The sequence below is a fragment of the Macrobrachium nipponense genome, chromosome 20 (genome assembly GCF_015104395.2).
Source record: "Macrobrachium nipponense isolate FS-2020 chromosome 20, ASM1510439v2, whole genome shotgun sequence".
NCBI lineage: Eukaryota > Metazoa > Arthropoda > Malacostraca > Decapoda > Palaemonidae > Macrobrachium > Macrobrachium nipponense.
The window spans coordinates 12,528,303-12,543,838 of NC_061089.1; the positions used below are offsets into that span (position 1 = coordinate 12,528,303).

General features: G+C 36.4%; 1 protein-coding gene across 1 annotated transcript in view; it reads left to right on the forward strand.

The window, feature by feature from the left end:
* The window catches only part of LOC135219716 (protein O-mannosyl-transferase Tmtc3-like), a 533,724-nt gene that overhangs the window by 486,951 nt on the left and 31,237 nt on the right, over nt 1-15,536 (forward strand). The window contains exon 12 of the mRNA XM_064256711.1: nt 1,990-2,207. Coding sequence (XP_064112781.1) covers nt 1,990-2,207 — 218 coding nt within the window. The remainder of the gene's footprint in view (nt 1-1,989; nt 2,208-15,536) is intronic.

The window sequence follows — 15,536 nt, forward strand, 5'->3', positions numbered from 1 at the left end:
GTCAGAAGTATCTGCATTTGTGTTTCCTCATGGTGTGGGCGGACGAGCCTTGGAGAGCTTGGAAATAAATGATCTCGTCTTTTGAACCCTCCGTGTTATTGAGCTATGTGAAAATAACAACTCCAGACGCAGTAAGGAAATCCACTATAACATAAAGGTTTAAAAATATATAAAAAAAATTGAGCTTTTGCTGACTGCTGCTATCTAAAACAAAATATTTTGTTTTAGTTGTATAATGCTTGCAATGGATAGCAAAAACTTGCTTTTTCATATGTGGCTGTAACAAAATATTTTATAGTATTTTGGAATTTCCTTTATACATCATACATACATATATATATATATATATATATATATATATATATATATATATATATATATATATATATATAGAGAGAGAGAGAGAGAGAGAGAGAGAGAGAGAGAGAGAGAGAGAGAGAGAGAAACGCTGAAAAATGTCCTGACTGTGAATGAAGGATATACAGTATAAATAATTATAAACATTGGGATTCCGCCCACGGCGAGATTTTTCAAACGAAGAGAAAAATGGATTTGCTTTATAAATTTTCAGTTTGCCAATAACGCTAACAAGTAAATTGCGACATAGATAGTAACGTGGGTGAGCTTATTCAGATGATTGTAGAAAATAACATATACCATTTATTTTAATCATAAGTGATGCTTTACTTATATGCAGTATAACAGTACAGTTACTAATAGAAGCAGACCCTCCTGTCCACCCCCCCCCCCCCCCCCCCACTGCCCTGTACAAACTTGGCTTTCTGCTATTTTGACCTTAAACTCTCTCCCAGTTTTTCTGCTACTCTGACCTCTTAGTCTTCTGTCAGTTTTACTGCCGTTCTAACCTCTAACCATCTGCCAGTTTCTTTGCGATTCTGACCTCTAACCTCTGCCCGTTTTTCTGCTGTTCTTACCTCTAGTCTTCTGCCAGTTTTTCTGCTATTCTGACTTCTAGCCCTCTGCCAGTCTTTGTGTTATTCTGACCTCTTAGTCTTCTGTCAATTTTACTGCTGTTCTGACCTCTAACCATCTGCCAGTCTCTTTGCTATTCTGACCTCTAGCCGTCAGCTAGTTTTACTGCTGTTCTGACCTCTAACCATCTGCCAGTTTTACTGCTGTTCTGACCTCTAACACTCTCAGTTTTTCTGCTATTCCGACCTCTAACCATCTGCCAGTTTTTCTGCTGTTCTAACCTCTTGTCTTCTGCCAGTTTTTCTGCTATTCTGACCTGAAGCCCTCTGCCAGTTTTCTACTATTCTGACCTCTAACCCATTGCCATTTTTTGTGCTATTCTGACCTGCAGCCCTCTGCCAGTTTTTCTACTATTCTGACCTCTAACCCATTGCCAGTTTTTGTGCTTTTCTGACCTCTAGTCTTCTGCCAGTTTTTATGTTATTCTAACCTCAAGCCCTTTGCCAGTTTTTCTACTGTTCTGACCTCTAACTCTCTGCTAGTTTTTCTGCCAATTTCTGACCGCTAACCCCCTGCCAGTTTTTCTGCTATTCTGACTTCAAGTCTTCTGCCAGTTTTTCCATTATTCTGACCTCTAACCCTCTGCCGGTTTTTCTGCAATTTTGACCTCTAGTCCTCTGCCAGTTTTCCTGCTATTGTGACTTCTAACTTTCTGCCAGTTTTCCTGCTATTCTGACCTTTAACCCTGTAATGCCTACTCTTAATAGCATTTCTATGTATAGTTACATTTATTGCACTGAACTGGTTCTAAATGTCTTGTTGGTGCTCTTATGGTGGTAACCCACATATTTGAATCAGGAAAACAAATGCATTTATAAACCCTTCCTGCAGCTAGACTACCCTCATTCCCACCTATAAAGTTGTCAAAGGAAAGCCAGTAAACAGTTCCAGTAAAAACAGAATGCATATATGAGTACTTTCGTAGAAACCTGAAATATTAACGTGCAAATTTGTCCCCAATTTAGAATCATTTCAGTTATTCTTTCTTCATTGCAGGCCAAGTCCTTGTTGCCAAAGGCCAAACCAGGGGAGAGTTATCAAGCGAGAATTGCTCCTAACCATCTGAACGTGTTCCTCAACCTGGCTAATCTCATCGCTAGGAATGAGACTCGCCTGGAGGAAGCTGATGCCCTTTACCGACAGGCTATCAGTATGAGGGCAGACTACACCCAGGCATACATCAATCGAGGTGACATACTCATCAAAATGAACAGGTAAGGAACATAAGTTCTATTCATTTTGGCTTTGTTAAAAACAAAAAGAAGTCTCGCGGGAAAGGTGGTTTAAACTTAATATTATCCTTCCCATTTCTGAATAAAGGATGAAGTTCGTAGGTGAAAAAAAATAATACTAAAGCTTCATACGTGCTCAAACTGTATTTGTAGAGTCATCAGCAAACCATTCTACACATACTGAGCCATGAACGTCTGTTTTGCATGTATTCTAGCGATGCTATTTAAAATTGTGGCAGTGGCACAGTATATATATATATATATATATATATATATATATATATATATATATATATATATATATATATATATATATATATAGTTCACGCTACTTGGGGAATATCTTCGTAGGGGAATTGTAAGTGATAAATGAGTTGGTACCCAAGTGACTCGAACACCCGACAGTACCCATCACCGACTTCCAGGCGACGTTCAAGACAGTCCAGTGGACTTGAACGTCGACTGCAAGTCGTTGATTGGTGCTTGCGGGTGTTCGAGTCACTTAGGTACCAAATCATTTATTACTTGTAATTCCTCTTCGGGGATATTCCCGAAGTAGCACGAATTGGATATTAAACAATTTATGTAGCTTAATAGTTGTGGGTATGTGTATATATATGTATATGTATATATGTGTGTATATATATATATATATATATATATATATATATTATTTATGTATTTATGTATTTACGTATGTACACATACATACATACATTCAACAACCTCTAATCCTCTGCAGTCTTTTCAAAGTACACACAGTCAGATGGTTTCTCTTTTATATTTACAAATTTTGTTTTGAGATCCATTTGTCCATATGTGCCTTTTTTAGTCTCGGCACTAACACTGGCTTATCCTTTATCTTTGACACTTCATTTACAGAACAACTTTGTACGTAAAGCACTTTCACAGGTTTAATCATCCATTTTTCTTGCTTTTTCTTTTCTTTCTTATTCATCCTCTTAATATATCTGTATATGTACTTTATGATATTTGTCATTCGTCTACACCTTAATTAATCTTCCTTTTCCATCATAAAACGTTCCGTTTCCGCAGCTCCGCATCCCGCGTCTTCTAGTTACTATTTCGTCTTCCTGCATATCTACTAGTATACCCATTGACTCTGGAACCATCCTTGAATTATTGCACATTGGTGCCTTTAACCTTAGCCCATTTTTCACCTATCTTGTATACTACTCTCATCTTATTCTTAAATAAGCTTTGTTTTCATAAATGACTTGGATTTTGGGAAAAGAATGGGTTTCAAAGTAGCGTATATATACAGAAGTATATATTTAGGAAAGAGAAAAGTCTGAGAAGACGTGTAAGAGAGTATGTGGTGGTAGCAGTAGTAGTGCAGTGTGGATGGAAGAGCAAGTCGATGACTGGAATGGTGGAAATGGTGTGCTGAGAACCGGAGGGTGACCTCGCGTCTGGAATGGAAAAGCCCTATTGAAAATCAGAAGAAAATTGTTCAACAGAATAATAGAGAAATGAGAGAAATAGGAGAGCTGGGCATGAATGAAATAAATATAGTACTGTCCACAATTTATTTGAGGTTATTTTATGATATATATCTAGTACATAGGACATGAAAGAAACGATCGAAGTTGACAAAAATGCCAAGAATATTCAAGGACCAGGACTGAATTCTAGATGGAGCCTTAAGACCTTTATTGAGCTCGACTTCACCACCCTCAGTAGTGAAAAGGTGAGAAACGTGGCTGGAGAAGGAACAGCAATATCTATAAAGTGGATAAAGATGCTTACACACTCATGTATGATGTTTGTATTCACGGCCCAAAGACCTTTAAGTACTGCTCATATTGACACGTTCTTCATTTTGAAAGATGTGTGTGTGTGTGTGTGTGTGTGTATATATATATATATATATATATATATATATATATATATATATATATATATATATATATGTATTATATATATAGATATATATAATATTATATATATGGATATATATAAACATATATAAAACACATACACACACACACACACATATATATATATATATATATATATATATATATATATATATATACATATATACAGGCAGTCCCCGGGTTATGACGGGGGTTCCGTTCTTGAGACGCATCGTAAGCCGAAAATCGTCGTAAGCCAGAACATTGTCAAAAATCCTAAGAAAACCTTACTTTTAATGCTTTAGGTGCATTCAAAACTATTTAAACTGCATTCTTATTGTATTTTCATTAAAAAAAACTTTATATATTGATTATTTTGCATTTTTGGTGTCATATTTCATCTACCAGATCAGCATTTGTAGCATCGTAACCCTGGAAATAATTTCTGATGAATATAATTGAAAAGCGTCGTAACCTCGGAACGTCGTAAGCCGAGACCGTCGTAACCGGGGACTGCCTGTATGTATATATATATATATATATATATATATATATATATATATATATATATATATATATATATATATATATATATATATATATATATGTTCTTTACTGCAATTTACTAGTTTTTTGAAAACTATAAATGCTCAGGAAAAAAAAAGTGTGCACCATATGTAGATACTTTGCTATTTCGCAACTACCATAATAACAACGTATTTAAATTTTTTTCACACACTCACACACACACACACACATTTAATTTTAAGGGATGTGTGAGAGAGAGAGAGAGAGAGAGAGAGAGAGAGAGAGAGAGAGAGAGAGAGAGAGAGAGAGGATGATCATTTTCAGTTTTCCCGCCAGATATTTACAATGACACAAACGTCTTTGGATTCAACCGTTGTATCCTTCTTCATGGTATATTAACTTTGTGACCTCACCGTTTATCTTCACTTCGTAATGTACTCGTAGACTGGAACCGACTGTCTGTATGCTGCAGGTTTCAGTTATTGTTTCCTGTACTATATTTGCCGGAAACATCTGCATGTTCTCGCAATCATTTGAGACTGTCTGTCGTCTGACTGACATTCAAGACGATGTGTTTCCCGCCATGTGTCGGTAACGTCTTTGGCACAGCCCTGAACACCTCCTTGCAGTACGTCCGTTTCATCTAATTATCTTGAGCGTAGCCATCATGATCATCATCATCATCATCGTCGTCGACGTCGTTATCATCATCTTTAGCTAAACTGGGAGGCTTTTCCGCACGATCTCCAAATGACATTGCCTTCCCTGGTCACGGCCTCAAGTCCGAGTCTTAATCAAATCGCAGTCGGTGCCTGAGTGAGTGAGTCTGAATAATGCATCCCTGTTGTCTGTCATTGAAATTCTCCTGCCTCCTTCCCTTCGCTAATGATCTCGGTAGTGGCAGCAGCATGTAGCGGCGAAGGAAGCGCAAGGGGTTGCCATCACACAAAAGAAGAAGAAGTAGAGGGACGGAATTCTTCAAGTGGCTGGTGGAAGGTCCTCTCTCTCTCTCTCTCTCTCTCACTCTCTCTCTCTCTCTCTCATATATATATATATATATATATATATATATATATCTATATATATTTATATATATTATCATATATATATTATTATAAGATAATATATATATATTATTATATATATATTATATGTCCTTGTGATGGCTTCACAGCGATTACACTTTTGAAGCGAAGTCCATGGATCATGGTAATTTGGTGTCTTCTATGTCACACATTCATGATGACGCTGTATAAAGAAAATTATCTGTTTTAAAAAAGATATGTAAAGACAGAGGAGAGCCGTATTCTTGTTTTATCGCATGGACTCTTGTGTTGGAAGCGCAGAATTTTAAACTCGACGAATTGTTTAGTTAATAAAATGCAAATTTATTCATATAAAATTTAGCTGGGCTCTAACATATATGTAGGTATGTCAGAAAACAAAGAATGATATGCTAACAATGCATGAGGTAGCTGTTCTTTCAGTGTTCATGACTAGTATGGTTTCGCAAGAAGGACAGCATTTGGAACTGTGTTTATAATTCATGGCAGTAGCTTTAGTTTTATGACTGGAGAGGCTAGAATGAGGTGAAAGAAATAGGAATTGTTATCGTTCCCTCGAAATACAATACACCCAGAGTATGCGGAAGGTCACAGGGATCTAGGATTGCTCGGAAGTGCTCTGTTCTTGGTTCGTATTGGCAGGTGGCATTTAACCATCTGTTATGTTGGTTGCTTTGACTGTAAGGTCTGGCAACCGAATGTTTCAGACTAATGCAAACCAAGGACTGACTGTCTTTGTGTGGTTTAAAAAGATGTAGTAAACGTTCACAAATATATTTAGTTTTAAGTACAGTATTCGTCTTTAATGAGTAGATTCTATCATCACAAATCTAAGATGGTGTAATGTCTGACAATATTGCATCCACAAACAGCTTATTAAATGCTTAGGTTTGGTAATGGAAAGCATTTAATCAGTTCTCTCCTAAGAACCTGTTCTTGTGAAGATGCAGTGAATTCTTATTATATACTTAGTAATTATCATCCACACCTTCTGTCTTGTAACAAGGACACAGTCTAGCAGTCCCTCGTTTGGAGGCTTCATCAGACCCTTCAAAGGATGCAGTATTTTGTAGATCTTTATCTAACCACATTATATCTATTGTTGTTGATGACGTAGCGTCCTTTCCCATGCACAGCGGCGTTCCTCAGGGTTGCAGTCTCTCCCGTTCTTTTTCCTTTTCTTTATCTACCTTCAGTCTACCTCCTCTTTTATTATGCTTTTGCCGATGATTCTGCCCCGTTTTATGTTCTTCCTGCACTTCCCCTCCATTTAATATTTCAAATTCCCATTTCTTTCTTCATCAACAACTTTTATCTCACAAACATATATAAATAGGGATTCCTCTTCTCCGAAAAAATTTTATCATTTATTTTTAGTTTTATTTTTTAATTTAACAAGGCCTCTGACTTACGTTATTTTTTAGCGCTTCTATTTCAAACTAGCCTATGAAAGAGCCCATATTTTAAAAGTGCTAAATCTACCTAATATTATTGCTCTTTCGGATGGTTCAATTTTGTTTTTCTTCTTCATAGCATGGATTTATTGGCCATTTTTTCTCTCCATTCTGTCACTTTTCAACGTCTTCCTACATTCATTGTGGAAATCGTTAATTCTTATATAGTAGGGCTCAGCAAATTGTTTCTTCCCTTCTGCTGCCAAGCCGCGGAAGCCTTCTGCTTATATTTTCCATAACTTTTATAACCTACAACCCTCCTAAGAGACAGACCTCTCCTTCCTCCGGGTTAAACCCAGTTATTCTCCCTCCCCTTTCATTTACGTCATCTCACGGATCTTTTTCGGCAATGTTGTAAGACACTACTTCTTTATTATAATAGACAAGTCCATTCGAACTAACGCATCTGAGGTAGAAGAGTTTTGGTGTCAATTGACAGCAGAAAGATGCTCCAAAATTATTTATGTAACCTTGTGGTTTTCAGTCTGAACTCTGCTTCTGCTTTAATTTGTCCCACCTGATGGTAATCACATATGTGTTCTGTACCTTGTCTTTGCTGCTCTCATGTTGTGTAGGCCATGCGGTCCAGAGTTCCTTTTTAGAGTTAGTAGAAGTCCAGATTCCCCATTTGTTTGTTAAATCAAAATGAGCCCTGCAGCAGTAGGCTGATGCTGAACAGTTCTGTAATATTATCCCTTGCCAGCACTGTTCACTGGTGTGATTTGAGTTACACAGTATTTGAATTTGATCATTTGTGATACTTTCATCCATCACTTCCCAAATGAAATCAGTAATCAAGTCATTGGCATATACAAAAAAATAAGTGCCTATAATGTTCCCGTTCAAATGTGGAGGTGTACTCTATTTAATATACCAATATTCAGATTTTTCATAATAATGCGAATATAGTTACTCTATTTGTTATTGATGAATCTCCTGAGAGAGTGTAATAAGTGATCACATCTCTATAGAGAGAAAAAGACTTTTTTATTGCTGAATCTCTTGAGAAACTGTAATAAGTGATCACATCTCTATAGAGAGAAAAAGACTGCAGAACACTCATAATGCCTGCATACAAGACTAAAATTGAAATGAGATTGTGGAATATTACAGCAAACGCTTACTGGCAGTAAAGAACTATTTTAATTTCAATTTTGGATTGTATATAGGGTGGTATGCGTTATATTCTTTCGGTTAAATGATGCTTTAGCTGCCTTTTTTGGACTGTAGTACGTTGGTAGTTTTATTTGGGATATTACCGCTGAATCTTTGTTTACTTTTGCAAAAAGTTGTTGTACATCTCTACAGCAAAAGTCAGTCCTAGTCTTGAGCCCTAAATAAGTTCATTTGACCCAAATGGATCTCCCATTTATATGGGTCACATCATGTGAGTGAGATAAAGAAAACAGGCTTGGCCACAGTATATACACTTTGGTTGCCAAATACTTATGCCACGATCTTCGTTTCCATGATTCATGCTATAGATGGAGTTCCTTGTGCCTTGTTCCTGTGGATGTCGTTATGCCTAAAGGTTTGGTGGTGAAAACATGTAAGTATAATGTTATAATGTCAAATATAGTGTCTCTGCCAGGCTGCATAAATTAATTCAGAAAGCGTCAGTATGTTGAAAGTTATTGTGATGATAATGGAGGTGTTTAAGCTTGATATCAGAGTGCATTCAATCGTAGTTGCAGCAAGATTTAACAAGACCAGCAACTAGTACTTACTTTCCTCAGGTATGCCTGCTTTTGATAGTGACTTATTTCCACTCCAGGGAGGTACCTTTGTCAGTCTTCTACAGCATTCAATGATTGTTTTCTATTTAAAATTCTAATTTGCTATCATTTAAATCAAGTTATGTGCAAAAAACACCCAAATAATTTCATATACATAATGTATAATACTTTTCTAATACTGAGAAGATGCCATTGTGATTATATTGTAACCAAGGGCAGAGAAAGAAGAGGTATCTGCCATTTTTCATTGGACTAGGCTTCAAGGCATTACCGGTGTTGGCAGATTGTCAATGGCCCAGGATTATTGGGCCTATTCATGAATGAGAAATAGTTTAAAAGATGTGCCTGAAATTTGTTAAAGCTTCCCTAAATTTTCTTGATGCAGTTCAGCTCAATCGTTGGCATCATTGAAAACTGACTCCTGCATATACACCCCCCCTACTTTGTAGGGCGAATGATTATAGCAAATAGTCCCACTTAGATAATGTTCGTTGGCAAACCAAATAGAATGCCAGAAGTCCTTCCCCAAGTAACACCTCCATAACTCCTAGAGAAGTTTCAGAAGATTGAATTGCTGCTCATGACTAACAGGTTGAAATATGTTTGCATTTTAAAATTATACATTTTAAACGCGGTTTTAAAGTCTGTTTCTCGGAAAATTATTCTCAAAACTTGTAGAGCAGATTTGAAAAGGATGGCTTACGATTACCAGGTCATTTGTTTATGAAGTAACGTAGCAATTCTAGCATTAAAACTTTGTGAAGGTTTCACTTAAATGTTGTGAGACGGATGAATTACGATGATGCATTTTGCTTCCTAAGGATTGTCTTAAATCCAGGTTTAGTTTTCTAATAATCCTTTTGTTATTCGTATATGAAGTTCGTAGTCGGTCCAATTACCCTGGCTGCCCACCTTTATTTGTGATGAGTGATTCAAGGGCTGATTTGGATACACCAAAAAATTCTTTATTTTTCTTTCGCACAGAAATGTCAGTGACGCCACAGTTCAGAAAACGGCACACACAAAGAACTTCAGTAAAATTAACAAACTTGTTAATATTAGTATTTGAGATGAAATGGTTTTTTGAAATAGTTTAATTCACTCTGTGAAGAGGACTCCTTTTAAGGACCAGTGTTTCATTTGCTTATATTGACAGTTGTATTTTTATTTTTTTCAACTAGCGACCAAAACCCAGGTAGATGTTTGATTTTTTTTTTTTACTATGGTTTTAACTTTACTTGAAACTAGATATTGAGGAAGACTAGTTATATTAAGGTGCGCCAGTCAAATATATACCCTTTTTCGCAGCCTCATTAAGTTCTGTAAGTTTAAAAGGAAAAAAATTTCGGTAAGTGACAAGAGGCTGTAGATAAGATTCGTACGGGCTTGGGGGATATCCCATTCTTCTTGGAGTAAAATCTCTGCATCAACATTAGACAAGAATAAATTTGTTGTGCCAATCACGTGAACCTCCTGCAGAGACCCACCGCTGCTGCTCCTTTACTTCTTTCTTCGACGCTTTTTCCTTCTGTTCCTCTTCTGCCCAACCCAGGACCTGGCCCAACCCTTGCTCGCAGTTTTTGGCAAGGAACCGTTGGGGCTTTTCATTTCTCGCAGAGAGACACTCGGCCTCGGAAGATATCTAAAGAAAACTCACTAAGCACTGTAAAGTCAGGGATTCCCCTTCTAAAATTTTAGTGCTGACGGTGATAGACATCTCGGAAGATATCTAAAGAAAACTCACTAAACACTGTAAAGTCAGGGATTCCCCTTCTAAAATTTTAGTGATGGCGGTGATAGACATCTCAGTGAAAGATTCCAAATACTGAAAACTCAAAGGAAATAAAAAAACAACAACAACGATTTGAGTGGTCAGGAGGTGCACTAGCAACGAAAGCAATAAACAGTCGATGACCTAATCCGGAGAACGTGTCCCTTTTAATTGTACCTTAAGCAAAAAAAATTACGTTTGCAAATTCTCTTTATCCCAGTCTTTAATCTCTTGTTCATTTTCTGTTGTATAGCAGTCGTATTTTAGCTTTAAAAACGTTGTTATTGCACAATATATTTTACCTAATGTGTGGATGTCGAAGGGAAATGGATCCAAATGCTTTCATTGAGCTTAGCGAGAGAGAGAGAGAGAGAGAGAAATAGCCTTATTGTGAAACAAGGGAGGAGGATTTGTATTTAGGAGAATGTGTGTGAATAACAAAAAGGATTATTAGAAAACTAAACTTGGATCCAAGACAATCCTTAGGAAGCAAAATGCATCATCGTAATTCATCCGTCTCACAACATTTAATTTCGTGGGTATAAAAAAAAATAAATAAAAGTTGTTGCATACACCTTCTGTAGCCTTGGACGCATTTGAAATAAATTTAGACATGCAAATTCACCCTTATTCGAGCTCGTGTCGATCGATTTGCTGGGAAACCGCAGGTTCCTGGTTGTTATTAGTGGACAGCAAATTTCAATCGCCAGAGTATAATGAATTACATGGTGACGTCTTTTGGTCTGTTGATTTTTTCCATATTTTGTTCATGTATAAAGGTGGTATTCTGTTTGTTTAATATTTTATACATTCACATGCTGTTACTATTTCTTCAGTTCTCTGCCACCTTAAAATCTGTATTGATTTTATGGTCTATTTCCTCTTTGATTATCTAAGGCTTATTTTCCCAATTTCTGCCAAGTTTGGATTGTAATCGCTATTGATTTATCTCAAAATCGCTCCACAAATTCATTGTCATCCGACTCTTGGAACTCACTTTATCTAGATCTTATTTGGTTCGTTTCACTCGTCACTGGATTTGTATTACCTCTACGAATGCGAAAGAGGCTGTTGGTACAATCACAGTGACTAGATCACCTTAGTATTATTATTATTATTGTTATTATTATTATTATTATTATTATTATTATTATTATTATTATTATTATTTTATTACTCATAGGGATCGTGTATTCTCAAGTAACAAACCAGATGGCCATGAGCTTCCACGTTATTTGACGCCCAAGCTTGGGAAAAATAGAAGTGAGGAAATAAAAAAAAATGATGTTTTGTAAATATATATACGAATGTATATATATATATATATATATATATATATATATATATATATATATATATATATATATATATATATATATATATATATATATATATATATATATATATATATAGAGAGAGAGAGAGAGAGAGAGACGAGAGAGAGAGAGTGAGAGGAGAGAGAAGGAGAGAGTATGACTATTAGGAAATAGAAACAACAGTGTACAAGATCTTTGTCTTGACTCTAAGGTCTTTAGAAGATCATGGTGACGATGTGCTTTGCTTATAATTTATATCAGTTATTTGCTTGGTAAAATTTCACACACACACACACACATTTTATATATATATATATATATATATATATATATATATATATATATATATATATATATATATATAGTAATAGTTTGTTTTTTATACTTGATTGGTTACTTGATTCTTGAGTTTACTTTTTTATCGACTTGTATAGCATTCTTTCAATTGTTAATGCCTGGCCCCAGGCTTCTTAAATTTCTTTCATTTTTTTTTTATTTCAGAACCCCTGACTTTCTTACTTGCCTTTCAGTTCTTAATGCCAATTCCCCCAATGTTGTTAACATTCCTTCTCTTTTTAATATCACTGTTTTCTAACTCTCTTTGCCTTCTTTAAATGTTTAAATTCAGGGCTCCCAAGTTTCTCAGCTTTTACCTAGTTTTAATGCCAGGGCCCTGTTCTCGGAGCTCGTAGAGTGGCCCTAGTTTTCCCGATTTTCGCTTACTCGGGGAGTAAGCCTACAAACTACTTTGTTGTTGTTGTTGTTGTTGTTGTTCTTCTTCTTCTTCTTCTTCTTATTGGGGGGGGGATAGGAAAGGTCTATGCTAGACCCTAAAAATCTCTGAAAGAGGTGTTTCGCATTGAATGAAAGATACAGGAATTTGAGGAAAGGATATTCATGACTTATTTATTAGAATGAAAACATGAAATATGAATAATGTGGATATTAAACAGTTCATAAAAATTATTTATGATAAAATATAGCGTATTTGTTTTCATTTTCGCTGTTGAAACAAAGTTTTATTTGACTGTAGATTTGAGCACGTTTTAATTTGTGTTAAAAGTTAGGAATATAATGTTTTCGAAACTTCAACAAGAGAGTTTGTACTTTATCGCAAGTTGTAGTGTGGTTTGTGTTTTTTCCTTATTTACGTAAAGTCGAAATGCGTATTGTATGAAAGTAAGATATTATGTTTTGCTTTATGTGTGTTTAGTTGTGAAAAACGTTGTGTTTGGTTATTCCACGTATTAGGTTGTAAATAGTCACTGTTAAGGGCCCCATACACTGAACGATTGTATGAACGATTGCCGTTATCGACAAACACACTATTCAGACAGTACGAACGATCTCCGCACCGATTTCAGTTTCGGCAAAGATTTTATCTCTGGAAGACATAGCATCATCGCTAGAAGAGACGTGCGCGATAGCGTTGTATCGGCAGATAGACCCATACATTGAACGACCCGTGTATGACCGACACAAGTCGCAAGCCAGCAACCTGATCGTGACAGATTCCTGTTGAGATCGTTCAGACCACTACACTAAACTCGCCCAATTTTACATCCAGACAAGTCCATCATGTTTTGGCGAACGATACAGACAGTCGTTCAGACAATCGTTCAGTGTATGGGGACCTTTAGAGCTCTAGTGCAGTGTGGGGCTGTACCTGGGAATGACTAAAAACGACACACTCATAGTTAAACACAAGTCAGGTGGTCTTAAATCGTGCGGATCCTTGCTAGTAGTCGGGGTCTCCAAGCCACTTAATTATTCCTTTCCACAAAAGTTCATTTAGGGGAATTCCTTGAGGAGATATGCATATCTAATCTAAGAATAAGAAGAATTTCTTGTGGTGTCCTTTGGATGAGGGTTATGAAGCAGAGATTGTGCTAACGCTGATCTCAGAGAATTCAGGCTAGGAATAACGAGTAAGCCATTTATATTAACCAAGTCCACATCATTTATAGATTCATTATGTACGTAGTGCAATGAAATGTTTTAAGTGTTACTTAGAATGAGTGAAGTAACCTGGTGCCGTAGTGTAAAACTTAGGCTACGATTAAGTTAGTACGCTTCCATTCGTTTCAGCCTAAAGATCTCTTAGTGATTTGAAATGCTCTTCTTATTTCGAAACGAGTCTGAATAAACGTTTACAACTTGAGCGTGAGAGGAAAATCTTGCATGCGTCCCGAGTAAGCTGGAGTTCGGATCACACCTTGTTTGCACACACACACTGCTACCTTCATTTCTTCACCTATTTTGTGATTCGCCGCTTCTCCATAGCTGTTATATTTACTGCTGAATCCTGAAATTTTTTATATCATATACTGAAGTTTCCTGTAAATCGGTGCATTGGAAAATTTTTCTAGGAACAGTCGGTGTTAGTTTTTAATAACCTTTGCTGTAATTTGACAATAAAAATAATAAGATTTTTAAAGACGCAAACGCTTTATATCAAGTTCCTGCTTGTTTTCTGACTAATACTACTTCTTTCCCACCTTTATCCCGACACTAAGGGGTCGGTTGCCTGATGCGCCTTTCCTTACAACATCAGGCATGGTTTATTATTTGGCAAAGGGGTTTGTATGACCGCATGCCCTTGCTGTCATCAACCACAGTTAATTTCCACAGTTATTGGCGGTGGACTTAGCCTTTTACTAAAAAAATAAGACTGCAAGGCAGCAGTTTCCACAGTTATTGGCAGTGGGCCTAGCCTTTTACTAAAAAAGTAAGATTGCAAGGCAGCAGCTGTCCTTTTAGTCGCCTTTTACGATACGCAGGACCTACGTGGTAGTATTCTTACACCTCGACCACAGGGTGTTGCTTGTTCTCTGACTGTTTGGCCAATAATTGTTGTTATTCGTCAAGGAAGCGCATTTTGGATTAACTTCCACCTGTGAGCAGCTCAGCATGACCACGGTGAACCTTTTGTCTCTGTACCCATTCGACTCGGTTTCATTTCCTCTGACGCTTGTGGCAGTTGTCCATACAGAGCCTAATTTTTTACACAAGGAAAAGATCAAATTTATCTTCAGGGCGTCAAGTACCATATGTGCTTCCTCAAAGGTCTGAAAAATGTTGCTAATTATATCAGTATTGCATGTAAGCATTCTTTAGTATGCGTTGGACTGTGGTACAGCCTCCCAGAGGATGTCTCGCAATTAGAACTTGAGAAGTTCAAGCGAAGATGCAGTGCATTACTTCCCTAATACTATTCTGGTTGAATGTTGTTTTTTTTTCTATTATTATTTTTTCTTTATCAATAGGTGGAATCCCTTTATGTATTTCCATTTACCTCTTCTTACTTCGCAATGAACACCATATTCTTTGGAAGCTTGAATTTCAAGTCAATAGTCCCTGTGGACTTGTTCCATATGAATAGGTTTCATCTTCTGAATAATAATGTGAGATTTTTGTGCTTTTATATAAGTTACCTTGAAGTGTGACGTGACTGTGTCGGGGGGAATTATACACGACTCTTTGTTAACACGTTTCATATTACTGTTTTGATAGGTTCTTTGAAATTATTTTAATAGGTCTTTTAGTTTTCTAAAAAAAACTC